Here is a 13,686-nt window from a genome sequence, read left to right on the forward strand (position 1 = left end):
TTTTGCCATGTTGGCAAGGCTGGTCTCAAATCCCTGACCTCATGGGATCTGCCCGCTTCACCCTCCCAAAGTTCTGGGATTACAGGCATGAGCCACCACACCCGGCTGTGAGCCCACTTCTGGCCTCTGGCCTCTCCCACTGTGTCCATGGTGCTCCTCTGGTGCTCAGCTGGAGAATGGCCCCAGCAGCAGGACTCTGCATCGAGAGGGCACCAGCAATGCCAGGAGACAGGCTATAGTCCAGGTAGTGACCTGCACACAGCAGGCAGCCCCACTCACGCAGAAAATGAGTGACGGCTTCCACTTACCATATATCTGCCCGTTGATACAGCACTTTTTAAAGGTCATGATGTTTTGTGTGAGTGTCCCCGTCTTATCAGAGAAGATATAATGGATCTGCCCAAGCTGTTCATTGAGTGTGGTGGTTCTAGCTTTTGCGGGTGTGTCCTTCTCAGCATAGTACATTTGCAGGTCCCAGTTGATGAAGTGACTCTGTCCAAGACGAATCACTTCCACGCTAGGAAGACAGAAGATTATTTTCCGTAGAGAGCTCGGATATAAGTGGCAAGTAGTAGAGATTTTATTCTCATTGTACAGACAAGAGCAAGCTGCTTATTTACTGCTATGGTCTGAATGTTAGAATCCCCCTCCAAATTCATATGTTGAAACCCAATCCCCAATTCAACAGTATTGAGGTGGGGCCTTTAGAAGGTCATTAGGTCATGAGGGCTCCACCCTTATGAATGGGATTAGTGCCCTTATTAAAGTGGCTTAAGGGAGCTTGCTTGCCCCTTCTGCCATGTGAGGATGTAGCTAGAAGGCACCGGCTGTGCCTATAAAGCAGAAAGTGAGCCTTTGCCAGACCCTGAATCTGCCGATGCTTTGATTTGAGACTTCCCAGCCTCCAGAACTGTGAGTAATAAATTTCGAAGGTCTTAACTTTGTTACATCAGCCCAAACTAAGCCCTCTACAAGGAGACGAGCCCATGCACTCAGCCTCTGGTTTCTCCTAACCACATGCATCATTCTCAGGCTTCAGAGTCAAGCTGATTTTAGAAAAGTGATTTCCACTCAAAATTGCTCAGTGAGATTTCCCACTCACTCCTGGGCACATTTAGCCAAGGCACCCATGTTCAGAATACACAGCCCAGCAGAATGGATGACACAGCAACACTGCAGACAGAGCAGTGGACACAGCAAGCCTGACTCTTTTCCCCCATTCCCCATAGCACCCAGGGGCACTGGAACGGCCATGTTCACCTTTGCCCTAAGTGGTAGGGCAGAGAGCGTGAGAGTACCCTAGGGTACAGACTCCACTGTGCTCTCAAACAGGGCAAAAGGCTTTTGGCAAATACCCCAAATCATGATCCCTAAATTATGATAAGGTTATAGAATATCCAAAATAAGATATTATAAAAGGATCATCTGAATTTTAAAACTATAAGGGACATTACCTATCTCAGTTATAAGGAAGCTGTTTACATAGCCAGCAATTGTTAGGTGGGCCAAGGAAGTCCTTAACAAGTTAAACAGATGGAAAAATGACGCTCTCCCCACTTCTCTCCCTTCCATAAATATTTCCTAAGTGCCTACTATGTACCAGATACCATTCTAGGTGCAGGGGACATGTCTGTAAACAAAACAAAGTCCATTCTCTTAAGGAGGTTACTTTCTAGTAGAGACAGACAAATAAATTAATAAAGAGAGGCTGTATCAGAGGCGAAAGTTCTCTGCAGAAAATCAAAGCAGGGGGCCAGGTGTGGTGGCTCACGCCTGTAATCCCAACACTTTGGGAGGCCGAGGTGGGCGGATCATGAGGTCAGGAGTTCGAGACCAGCCTGACCAACATGGTGAAATCCCGTCTCTACTAAAAATACAAAAATTAGCCAGGCATAATGGCATATGCTTGTAATTCCAGCTACTAAGGAGGCTGAGGCAGGGGACTCACTTGAACCCAGCAGGTGGAGGTTGCAGTGAGCTGAGATTGCACTACTGCACTCCAGCCTGGGAAACAGAGCAAGACTCTGTCTCAAAACAAAACAAACAAACAAACAACAAACAAACAAACAAAAATCAAAGCAAAGCAAGGTAAGGAGATATGAAGATCTCCAGGAAGGAGAAGTGGTCAGAAACAGAATGAGTCAGGAAAGGCCAGGGTAATAAGGTGTCGTCTGAGTAGAGAGGCCTTTGTAGTGAAAGGGGAGCAGATAGATACCTACGTAAGGATGCCTCTGGCAGAGAAAAGAGCAGGGACAAAGGCCCTGTGCAGGAAGAATATCAAGGGGCCAGAGTGGCAGAAGCCCAGGGAGGTGGGCTGAGGTGCAGAAGGTACCGGCGGAGTGGAAGGCTGAGCACCAGATCACACTTGGGGCCTTGGGGTTGGGTTTATTCTGAATGAGGGTTGAAGTCAAAGCAGTGATATTATCTGGAAGAACTTGCTCCAGAATGTTTTCAAAGGACCTTTATCTCCAAGAAAAATAAAGAAATCGTATTTGTCACATGACATACCTTTATATAAAATTATGTATACAGTTTCTTTTATAATACACATTGATAATTTTAGGCAAAATTATCTGTGTAATAGTTCCCTGGGAGGGGGGAGGGATAGCATTGGGAGATATACCTAATGCTAGCTGACGAGTTGGTGGGTGCAGCGCACCAGTATGGCACATGTATACATATGTAACTTACCTGCACATTGCGCACATGTACCATAAAACCTAAAGTATAATAATAATAATAATAATAATAATAATAATAAAAGAAAAAAAAAATGTAATGTCTTTACAAGAAAAAAAAAAAAAAAAAAAAAAAAAAAAAAAAAATAGTTCCCTTGACAAAGGTAACACTCATCTCGGTTTTTCTCAAAGTAGCTGTGGAACAGATGGCTGCCCCAGGGCTTTCCTTCATGTTAAAAGAACAACAGTAACTACATGTAATCAAATTAAAAATAAAGCAAATGCACATATAATGACACTAAAATAAAATAAATGCCTCTAATTATAGGTGTGTATGTGATTCCTATGTCTCTGGGCTATTGTTTATCAGAACTAAGAATGAACCCTGGCTGCTGGGTTTATTCCAAAGCACTATCCCTCCCAAAAAGGTCTCAAAGTCAGTTTGGCCAAGGGCAGTGAACTTTCATATTAAAAAGAGAAAAAGGCCGGGTGTGGTGGCTCACGCCTGCAATCCCAGCACTTTGGGAGGTGAGGTGGGCAGATCACCTGAGGTCAGGAGTTGAAGACCAGCCTGGCCAACTTGGTGAAACCTGTCTCTACTAAAAATACAAAAAAGTAGCCAGGCATGGTGGTGGGCACCCGTGATCCCAGCTACTCAGGAGGCTGAGGCAGGAGAATCGCTTGAATCCAGAAGGCAGAGGTTGCAGTGAGCCTAGATCATGCCATTGCATTCCTGCCTGGGCAACAAGAGTGAAACTCCATCTCAAAAAAAAAAGTAAAAGTAAAAAACGAAGAAGTATCACCAAATCAGCTGCTTACCACTTATCAGAGATATGCCCCTGACTTTGTTGTTGTGGTTGAGATTTGAGACGAAAAAGAGAACATTTTGAGAGGTTGATGAAGGACAGAGAATTTCTTTCCTACTAGGAGGTAGTGGCCGGAAAGCACAAGTTCTCCACCTTGGGTGTGGCAGATGATAATAAAGAAGGCTCAGATAAGAGGTGAGGACCACTTCCAAAAGGGAAAACTAAGTTTTTCCATCACATGCTAAATCTTCCCCTCCTCCCAGTCCCTTTCTGAAGTCTGGGCTTTGGAACCCGGTGAGAAGGGAACCTTGCTAATAAGACAATGACTACAGGAGTAGCAATCGATCTTTGAAATTCCCTAGCCTTATCTGCAAACAGGATGAGATAAAAGGTGCCTGGCACAGAGTGGATACTCAAATGTTAATTTCCTTTTCCTCTCTTACCCTCAGTTCTGAAATGAACGTGATTTTCTTACCTGTTCTTTGTGACCTTTGAAACAATGATCACTAGAAATGAAGGCACTACGTTGGGAGAAGGTACAACATTCTTCCATTAAAGCAAAATGCCAGAGAGGACAGCCTTACCTGACATAGAGAGAGATGGGTACCATGGTGTTGAGAACAATGATATAGCCCCAGAAAATGAGGAATCCACGGTAGGAGGGTGTAGCGTCTTCTCCATCATAGAGGTACCAAGAGGAATTGCCCACCTGTGCTTCCCAATAAGCATGGCCGATGGCAAGACCAGCAGAAAGCAGAATAAGAACAACAAAGATCTAGAAGACAGAAAACATTTAAATGCATTCTGAAGATGGATTTCCAACCTCTTGCATTTCCTAGATGCTAATTAACCTTACTCAGTACTTCATATGATTGAGAATTTAGTAGTCTGTAAAAATAATATATGTCAAATAAAAACAGCGCCAACATAATGCTTTGAAAGTCTATTTGATTGCTGCGATTGACTGACGTATCCTACATCTCCCATAGAAGGTGAGGTTTTGTTCCTAAAATTATCTCTCCAAAGAGAAGGTGGTGTCTTATATTCAAATCCTTGAAGAGTCTTATATTACAGGGCATTCTCTCAATTATGTTTACTTTGAACAATAACATACTGTTTGGGGAAGATATCTTACTTAGCATGAAACAACTTCCAATAAGGCTGAACTGGAAAACTGGAATGCTTATAGAAGATATTCAACAGATTTTTTTTTTTTTTTTCTTTTTAGACAGAGTCTCACTGTATCGCCCAGGCTGGAGTACAGTGGTGCTATTGTGGCTCACTACAACCTCCACCTCCCTGGTTCAAACAATTCCTATGCTTCAGCCTCCTGAGTAGCTGGGATTACAGGCACGTGCCACCACACCCAGCTAATTTTTGTCTTTTTAGTAGAGATGAGTTTCACCATGTTGGCCAGGCTGGTCTCGAACTCTTGTCCTCAAGTGTTCTGCCTGCCTCAGTCTCCCAAATTGCTGGGATTACAGGTGGCCCTCACCGGCCAGAATTTTTTTTTCAGGGCAAGAAAATTTCACATATATTTGGGCGATTATTCCTTAAGGTGTAATGTCATAAGTATTGCATGACATTGTAAAATAAGATCACTTAAGGAGCAATATGATAAGTATTATGTTGCAGAAGTTATGAGCATATATTTATGGAAGGAATAAAAAGTCAACCGTCCTAGTGGTACTCGGAGATTCGCAAGTGGGAATAAAATTTCCAGAGACAAATTTAAATTTCTAGACATGGACTCCAAAAGTGCTATCTCACAACTTTGTCGTGGAAACAGCAGAGTGCCAACAGGCTCTTTGAGAGTGCAACACTCATAACCACAACCATGACACCAAAGATGAATGTGAAAAGTTCAAATACAATTTTCATGAAACGAGAAAGTAGGGGAAAATGTTTCTTAACTTATTATTTTTATATGATTTTAAATATGTATATGGAATCAAAGAATAAGTATTAGAAGTATGCATTCAAATTGAAATAAATACTTGAAAAAAATTTCATTGGGAAATAGAAGGAGTGCTTAATATTCGGAGTCACCAAGTGGGCAGAAAAGAGCGAACATGGCAGGTCTGAGACTGCTTCCTTCAAAGGCCAGCTTGCAAGGTTCGCCCTGGGCTGGTATCTGGTAACTTAGATGTTTGGAGGATTTCCCGGTTATTTTTTATTCTCTGATAAGAATAGCTCATGGGCCGGGTGCAGTGGCTCATGCTTGTAATCCCAGCACTTTGTGAGGCCGAGGCGGGCAGATCACTTGAGGTCAGGGGTTCGAGACCAGCCTGGCCAACATGGTGAAACCCCGTCTCTACTAAAAATACAAAAATTAGCCAGGTGGGGTGGCAGGTGACTGTAATCCCAGCTACTTGGGAGGCTGAGGCAGGAGAATCACTTGAACCTGGGAGACGGAGATTGCAGTGAGCCAAGATCATGTCATTGCACTCCAGCCTGGGTAACAAGAGCGAAACTCCATCTAAAAAAAATAATAATAATAATAAAAAAAGAAAACTCATGATACCTAACTGTGCAAACAGCATGGTTTATGCTGACCATCTGCATTCTTTTGGGGAGTCTAGAGTTTTTTTGTTAAAAACCTTTGACACTGAGTCTCTCATGAGCTTCCTGGTACAGACAACATTTCACATATGGTGTCATTAATCGCTGCTGGGAGAATTAAGTGCCTATTGTGTGTGTGGCTTGGTGGGGAGTGGGGGCAGGACGGCAGACTTTTGGAAGCTTGTGCCTGGTTTCCTTTGCACTTTGCTCCATGAGCCTTTGGTGATCTTGCTGTGTGTCCTTTTGTTGTAATGAGTCACAGCTGTGAATACGACTATGTACTGAGGCCTATGGGTCCTTCCAGTGAATCATCAAACCTGGGAGTGGTCTTAAGTGTCCTTGACATACTTTATTTTTAGCCTTGCCTTGTATTTGGAGCTATACAGTATATGTTGGGGATGCTGGGGGAGGTTTGCTTCTAAGAGAACTGCCTCTATGGGAAAGTAACAGCAATGAAATCAACCCTACATTGACTTTAGGAGTCCAGTTTCACCAATTTATCTAGGGCTTCCTGGTTTTCCAGTTCCTGTCATCAAAGCACTCAGGGCACCCTACAACTGAAATTTCCCTCCCCAAGGGAATTCTCCTGTTAAAAGTGTGGCATTTCTGAGAAAAAGTGAGGCATTTCTGAAAAAAAAAAATCCCTTCTTCCTGCATTTGAAGCTTGGAGTGCCCAATAATTTTTCTATTCCACCTAAAGAGGTAAGATTTCTTTGTATTAGAAAAACATACGATAATATTAGCGCAAAAGACAGCAATCCAGATGAGAGATCTACTGAGATGAAAAATAAATACCGTGTAAACCATGTAGTTCATCAAGTAATCAATTTTAGTTCTTTTAAATCTGGTTTTCCCACTATTCTTCATTATTTTAGTGTCAGCACCTGAAAATGGAAAATTCAATGTAATCATCAGTTGGGAAAAATCAATTCACTAGCTCACCAATAAAATTACTCTTCTTGGCCAGGCATGGTGGCTTACACCTGTAATCCCAGCACTTTTGGAGGCTGAGTTGGGTGGATCACCTGAGGTCAGGGGTTCGAGGCCAGCCTGGCCAACATGGCAAAACCCTGTCTCTACTAAAAATACAAAAATTAGCTGGGCATGGTGGCACATGCCCAACTACTTTGGAGGCTGAGACAGGAGAATCACTTGAACCCAGGAGACAGAGGTTGCAGTGAGCTGAGATTGCACCACTGCACTCCAGCCTGGGCTACAGAGTGAGACTCTGTCTCAAAAAAAAAAAAAAAAAAAGAATAGCTCATGATGCTATTACTCTTCTTTTGGTTTTGATGGAGAAAGGACAGAAAAGCAATCCCCTCTAAGTCTTTAAAGATCATAGCTGATTAATTTCCCAAGAAACTCTGAACGTACCTGCAAAAATGACTAAGCCGTGGCAGAAATCGGTGTTCCTAATTACACAGCCACGTAACAAAATTTTATCAGCATCCAAAGGAAAACTTGTGTTTCTCCAAAATAGTGTTCCTGTAAACTTATCTAGTCGGTTATTGGGTTCTTCACATTCAATAAGACCTTTTAAAAATATAAGATTCACATAATTAATCACATACAAAAGTCTTTCTGGTTTTAATCAACAGGAATTGAACCAAGCAACTAAAATTTAAAGCAAAGTAAGACATGTTTTGTACAAACCATCAAATGTTGCCAATGCATCTTCTCTTTGGAGGTACTGGTCTGTGATTTCAAGTGACATCTTAAATTTTAAATTGGTTTCTCTAAAGGAAGGCGGAAAAATGAATTAAATGAACAAATTTTCGAGTTCGAAATGGAAGTTAATCATCCAAAGTTACATTAGCCATACCTGGACATGAAGGCTAAATAATGAGCTGTTTCTATTTTCAAACTCTGTTCACCTTGGAACTTCAGGTTTGGATAAGGTTATCCCCTGAAGTAGAGAAAATTTCTGACCTTGGGAAATGTTGGTTCCCTTCACTGTTTGTTGTTGTGAAGGTTAGGACAGAGGTGCCCACAAACATCCTTCTCATTAACTTGAACTTTACCACCAGCTAGGACTACCAAAGTGCTGTTCGAAAATGTCGTGTCTAATATTTAATCACATTAAGATGATTCTATAACACATATTTGTTACAGAAATTCTGTTTGCCTCTGTCAAATTCTTTTCCAGAGTGAATAACCGGATCACATGTTTTTGAAAGACAATTGTATTTGGAAAAGGAGGTCTTAGCTTTACTCCCACCATAGTACAAGGTAAGGTCGTGGGTGGGCACAAGGGCAGGCCAGGGACAGGTGCTCTCGAGGGTGAGGCTGCCTTCTCACGACTGACGGCTTTATATAGGATTCACGAATACTCAGGAATTTCCATGGACTAGGTAAGTTCATTCTCAACCTCACCATTCTGTTCTGACAGGGCATGTTAGGAGCTTATGTCTTTGTAAAGCTTTAGAATCTCTCATGGAAATAATAGCAGTTTTATAGTTGAGAATAAACAGTCAGTCGGGTGCAGCGGCTCACGCCTGTAATCGCAGCACTTTGGGAGGCAGAGGCAGGCAGATGACTTGAGGTCAGGAGTTTGAGACCAACCTGACAACACAAAGCTCCATCAGGCAACTGCCCATAATCCAATTTGGGTATAGCCTCGGGGCCTTAAAGGGAATGCAGTGTCTTTGTTAGTTAAGCCTTTACAATTAAGAAGTGGTTAATTGGTTTTTAACCGATTAGCCTTTACAATTAAGAAGTGGTTAATTGGTTTTAAGTATTTTTTTTGCCAAAAAAAAAAAAAAAAAAGTGTGATAGATTTCCAACAATCAATTGCCTGATCTATGAAGCAAAGACAGTCCTAGTTTTCAGTCTCATGATTTCCACTCTCTGTAAAGCAGTGTATGCACATCTGGAGCGTGAGGCACCAGGAGCAGAGGGAGCAATGTCCTGACTCTACCGCTTACTGTGTGACCTTGGGCAGGCTGCTGCACCTCCCTGGGCCTCCGATTCCTCATGGGTAATACAGACCAATAATATTCGTCTCACATGGTTGTTCAGAGGATTAAATGAGCTAATATGTAAAGTGCCGGCAATCTCGTGAGCACTCAATAAATGCCTTGAAAACTGGTCAGAAAACTGGTCAAAAACAGAACTTTATTCTCTTTTAAATGATAGCATAGTAACCAAAACCAACACAAGGAGAATTCAAAATTGCCTCCTGGGGCCAGGTGCGGTGGCTCACCCCTGTAATCCCAGCACTTTGGCAGGCCGAGGTGGGCAGATCACTTGAGATCAGGAGTTCAAGACCAGCCTGGCTAACATGGTGAAACCCCATCTCTACTAAAAATGCAAAAATTAGCTGGGTGTGGGGGCTGGAGCCTGTAATCTCAGTTACTCAAGAGGCTGAGGCAGGAGAACTGTTTGAACCCAGGGGGTGTGGAGGTTGCAGTGAGCTGAGATAGCACCACTACACTCCAGCCTGGGCGACAGAGTGAGACTATCTCAAAAATAAATAAATAAATAGCCTATTGGTAAAGACTTTAAAAATCTGTTCCTTTCTCTGACACAGATAGTAACCTCAATATTATTCATATCTGTCTGGACATTGCTCAGCAGTTGATAAAGGGCTCAGACACATATGCTCCTGTCTGATCCTTTTACCTTCCCTGAGAGGTGGAGAAAGGCAGGTAGTAAGAGCACCACTTCACAGAGGGGCAAAGGTGAGATTGGTAGGGACAGGAAGCAGGTGGCAGAGGCAAGGCCAGAAATCAAGCCGTCTGGTCCAGAATGCCCCGATTTCAATGGAATGAATGTGCCTTCAAAGGCCAGCTTTAAATCAGGCCCATCGAGACACACTTACCCATCCAGTTCTGCTGTTTCCACATAGCAGAGGCTGTTAGGCTCAGAGCTAGACAGCAGGAGAATGTCAGCCTGTCCAAAACAAAACACACAAATATCACCGAGACCGTGAGGGAAAAGCTGAGCACAGGGGCTGGGGGAGAACAAGAAAGAGAGAAGCAGAACTTGCTCACTTACTGGAACAAAATCATTTTTTTTCAGACGAATGACATCTCCAACTTGAATTTCTTTCCACTTAGCAACTTTGAACCTAAGGATTAAAAGTAATGAGGATTTATTGACATTTTAAGTTACAGGCAAGGGAATTACTATTCTTTCTGGATGCTACAGATTCTGGAAAATGTGTAAGTCACAGAGAAAATGCTAAAATTTTGCTCTTTAATGATGTAAACATATTAAGTGGGGGCATGAAAATCGTATTGACCTCTGAAAGAAGCAATGATGAATGATTTTGATACGTTCTTTTCATCTAGGTTATGTAAGGAAGAGTTTATGGGGGCCACTTATGTGCGTGGCAGGGAAATACTTGCCACCCCCTTTTGTTTTTGCTTATGTCCAACTTGCCTCCCTGCTGTGTTCCTTCTCAGTGACCCATCACTTGCTCCGTACTGGTCCCAGGACAGAAGCACCTACGTTATGGCACCCACCTGGGCCTCCCAGAGTCTTCGTGGGGCTTCAGAGCTTGCCTACTCTCTGCTGTTTAAATTATCTTTATTATTTATTTATTAATTATTATTATTATTTTTTTATTGAGACAGAGTTTTGCTCTGTTGCCCAGGCTGGAGTGTAGTGGCATGATCTCAGCTCACTGCAACTTCTGCCTCCTGGGGTTCAAGAGATTCTCCTGCCTCAGCCTCCTGAGTAGCTGGGACTACAGGCACATGCCACCACGCCTGACTAATTTTTTAGAGATGGGTTTTTACCATATTGGCCAGGCTGGTCTCGAACTCCTGACCTCAGGTGATCCACCCACCTCGACCTCTCAAAGTGCTGGGATTATAGGCATGAGCCACCTCACCTGGCCCGTTAACTTCTTAATTGTAAAGGCTTAACTGACAAAGACACTGCATTCCCTTTAAGGCCCTGAGGCTACACTCAAATTGGATTATGGTCAGTTGTCTGATGGAGCTTTGTGTTGTCACCACAACTTGTGTTTACACAGCTCCTTCAGCCTCCCTAGCGCACCATTTTCAGGGCTTTGCTCACTTCTTGACATCTTTCCCCACATTCCCTTGCTAAAGTGAATTTTCCCTTGCCTGTACTGTCAGAGCATTTTGTTTTTATCTTTTTTATTCTGATATGGATTTTATTAGAATGATGTGTGTAGGTGTCTCATCTTCTGTCTTGAACTATAAATTTCTCAAAGATACTGTCCTTCCTCCAACATACAGAAAGTACTCCATAAGTGTTTGTTAAATTAATGTAGTCAACTGTGACGAAAGTACCAACTCAGCGATCAGTAATGAGTTGTTTTTTGAGCAAGAGGCTTCAGGCAGAACTGCAAATTCAAGTGCTAAAAATAGTAACTAAGGCCTAATTCCAAGACTTTTTATGTGTCAACACTGAGGAAAATAACCTGACTTACAGCCGTACTTCCACTCTGTCTAATGCAAATATAGACTATACCAAGCTATAAATATGTTTAGATGGCTTTTTTTCCTTTGCAAATAAGAAAATTATGTTCCAAAGTTACCTTTCAAGTGTCAAAAGACAAAATCACAACAATTTAAAGATCTTAATTGGCTTTATTTACAATTCCAGGATTAGGAAACACTTCATTCAGTAAAATAGAATAAGTGTCCCAATGAGCCTAGCAGAGGAGGTTGTTGTTGTTGTTAAGACAGGAGTCTCAGCCGGGCCCGGTGGCTCACCCCTGTAATCCCAGCACTTTGGGAGGCCGAGGCGGGCAGATCATGAGGTCAGGAGATTAAGACCATGGTGAAACCCCGTCTCTACTAAAAATACAAAAAATTAGCCAGGCGCAGTGGCAGGCACCTGTAGTCCCAGCTACTCAGGAAGCTGAGGCAGAATGGTGTGAACCCGGGAGGCGGAGCTTGCAGTGAGCCGAGATCGCGCCACTGAACTCCAGCCTGGGTGACAGAGCAAGACTCTGTCTCAAAAAAATAAAAAAAAAAGACAGGAGTCTCACTAAGTTTTCCAGGCTGGCCTCAAACTCCTGGCCTCAAGTGATCCTCCTGCCTCGGCCTCCCAAAGTGCTGAGATTACAGGCGTGAGCCACCGTGCCTGGCCAACCCATATGTTTAGCCTGTACCATAGCTACCTACACTGGTAAAGAGGAGCTCTGGGTTGCCTTGAATTTGGAAGTCTAGGGTGCATGTCTGGCAGGGCCATGGCCTGAGCAGCCCCTGCAGTGGGGTCACACCTATAGGAACTTGAGCATTAGCAGGGTAGAGCACAGGGGGCCTCCTCAGAGGAAACTGGAACATCGGATAGAAGAATCTAACAGAATTGCCTCCAATATTTCAGTATTCAGAATTGCCTTCCAGTAGCCCTGCCAAGAAGGTGCTGGCCTATCCATTTGTCATTTTGGACTTACATGCAAATTTCTATTTTAAAATTTCAGAAATATTGAAATGTAAAACATCTACAATTTTGTTTATTGAAAGATAAGCCAAAATTTTTTTTAATCCTGGAGTTAAGAACTGTATACTAAATTCTTGTAATGTTAGGGGAACTGGGGCATAAACATATATTTAAAATGTATTTTAAATCTCCAAGTCATTTTTGGCCATAAATGAATGGCAGATAAACATATACTGATTAGATGTCTGCCTCCAAAGAAATTAAATTTATTATTTATAGTAGGTTCATTATGTCCACTGGGTATATCGTTTGTATATGTGAAAATGTTTATAACAATATCATAGTTTAAACTTTTAAAAGTGTCGATATGTTAAAAATGTTAATGAATATTTCCTATGGAATTTAGTACCCAAAACAGTCATCTTTTTATCTATTTTTATCACTATCCTTATTAGATTTATTACAACAGGGGTACATACTCATTAAAAAGATAATTTAAGGCCAGGCGCGGCGGCTTACGCCTGTAATCCCAACACTTTGGGAGATCAAGGAGGGTGGATAACTTGAGGTCAGGAGTTTGAGACCAGCCTGGCCAACATGGTGAAACCCCATCTCTACTAAAAGTACAAAAATTAGCTGAGCATGGTGGTGCACACCTGTAATCCCATCTACTCGGGAGGCTGAGGCAGGAAAATTGCTTGAACCTGGGAGGTGGAGGTTGCAGTGAGCCGAGATCGCGCTACTGCACTCCAGCCTGGGTGACAGAGCAAGACTCTGTCTCGAAAAAAAAAAAAGTTAATGTACTAATAGCCTTCTACGTTGTAATAATTATCTCTGAATGTGTTTCTAGGAAGAGTTATGCATTACATCCTTGAAATTCACTTACTAATTAAAGAAGACACCGTACCTGCCATCCTTAATGACTTCACACGTCCTATTGTTGATTTCCTTATCCATTTTATGGCGAGCCTTGAGAAGGAAGATGGGGAAATGCTGTTTTAAACATCTCAATACAGAAGGAAGGCATGAGAACTTAAAGTCAACTCAAAGCAATGACTAGAACATTGTATGAGAAATCCTCACCACATCGTCCACCAGGTCTTTGATTGCAGTGACGCCCAGCACCACAAGCAGGGGCACTAGTGTGGTGTACCAAGCCAGGGTAGAGATTTGAGGAACTGCCTAAAAGAATAAAAGGGCTTATGTGTGTGTCCATGAAGGCATATCAAGCTTACAGGTAACTTACTGCTAATTCTAAGCTTGCTAATTCCAAGTCT

At 42.5% G+C, this 13,686-nt stretch overlaps 1 protein-coding gene across 8 annotated transcripts in view; it reads right to left on the minus strand.

Moving 5' to 3' along the window:
* ATP8B1 (ATPase phospholipid transporting 8B1) overlaps positions 1–13,686 on the minus strand; it is a 155,658-nt gene that overhangs the window by 43,979 nt on the left and 97,993 nt on the right. For 6 of the 8 annotated variants that reach the window (XM_063716917.1, XM_024235977.3, XM_024235976.3 and 3 more), the window contains 9 exons: positions 13,493–13,591; positions 13,317–13,378; positions 10,043–10,115; positions 9,867–9,937; positions 7,700–7,782; positions 7,421–7,579; positions 6,842–6,930; positions 4,069–4,259; positions 309–517 (listed from right to left, as the gene is read on the minus strand). In XM_063716917.1, coding sequence (XP_063572987.1) covers positions 309–517; positions 4,069–4,259; positions 6,842–6,930; positions 7,421–7,579; positions 7,700–7,782; positions 9,867–9,937; positions 10,043–10,115; positions 13,317–13,378; positions 13,493–13,591 — 1,036 coding nt within the window. The remainder of the gene's footprint in view (positions 1–308; positions 518–4,068; positions 4,260–6,841; positions 6,931–7,420; positions 7,580–7,699; positions 7,783–9,866; positions 9,938–10,042; positions 10,116–13,316; positions 13,379–13,492; positions 13,592–13,686) is intronic. The other 2 variants (XM_054538015.2, XM_063716918.1) reach the window with 1 other exon arrangement.

The sequence above is a fragment of the Pongo abelii genome, chromosome 17, assembly GCF_028885655.2.
Source record: "Pongo abelii isolate AG06213 chromosome 17, NHGRI_mPonAbe1-v2.0_pri, whole genome shotgun sequence".
NCBI lineage: Eukaryota > Metazoa > Chordata > Mammalia > Primates > Hominidae > Pongo > Pongo abelii.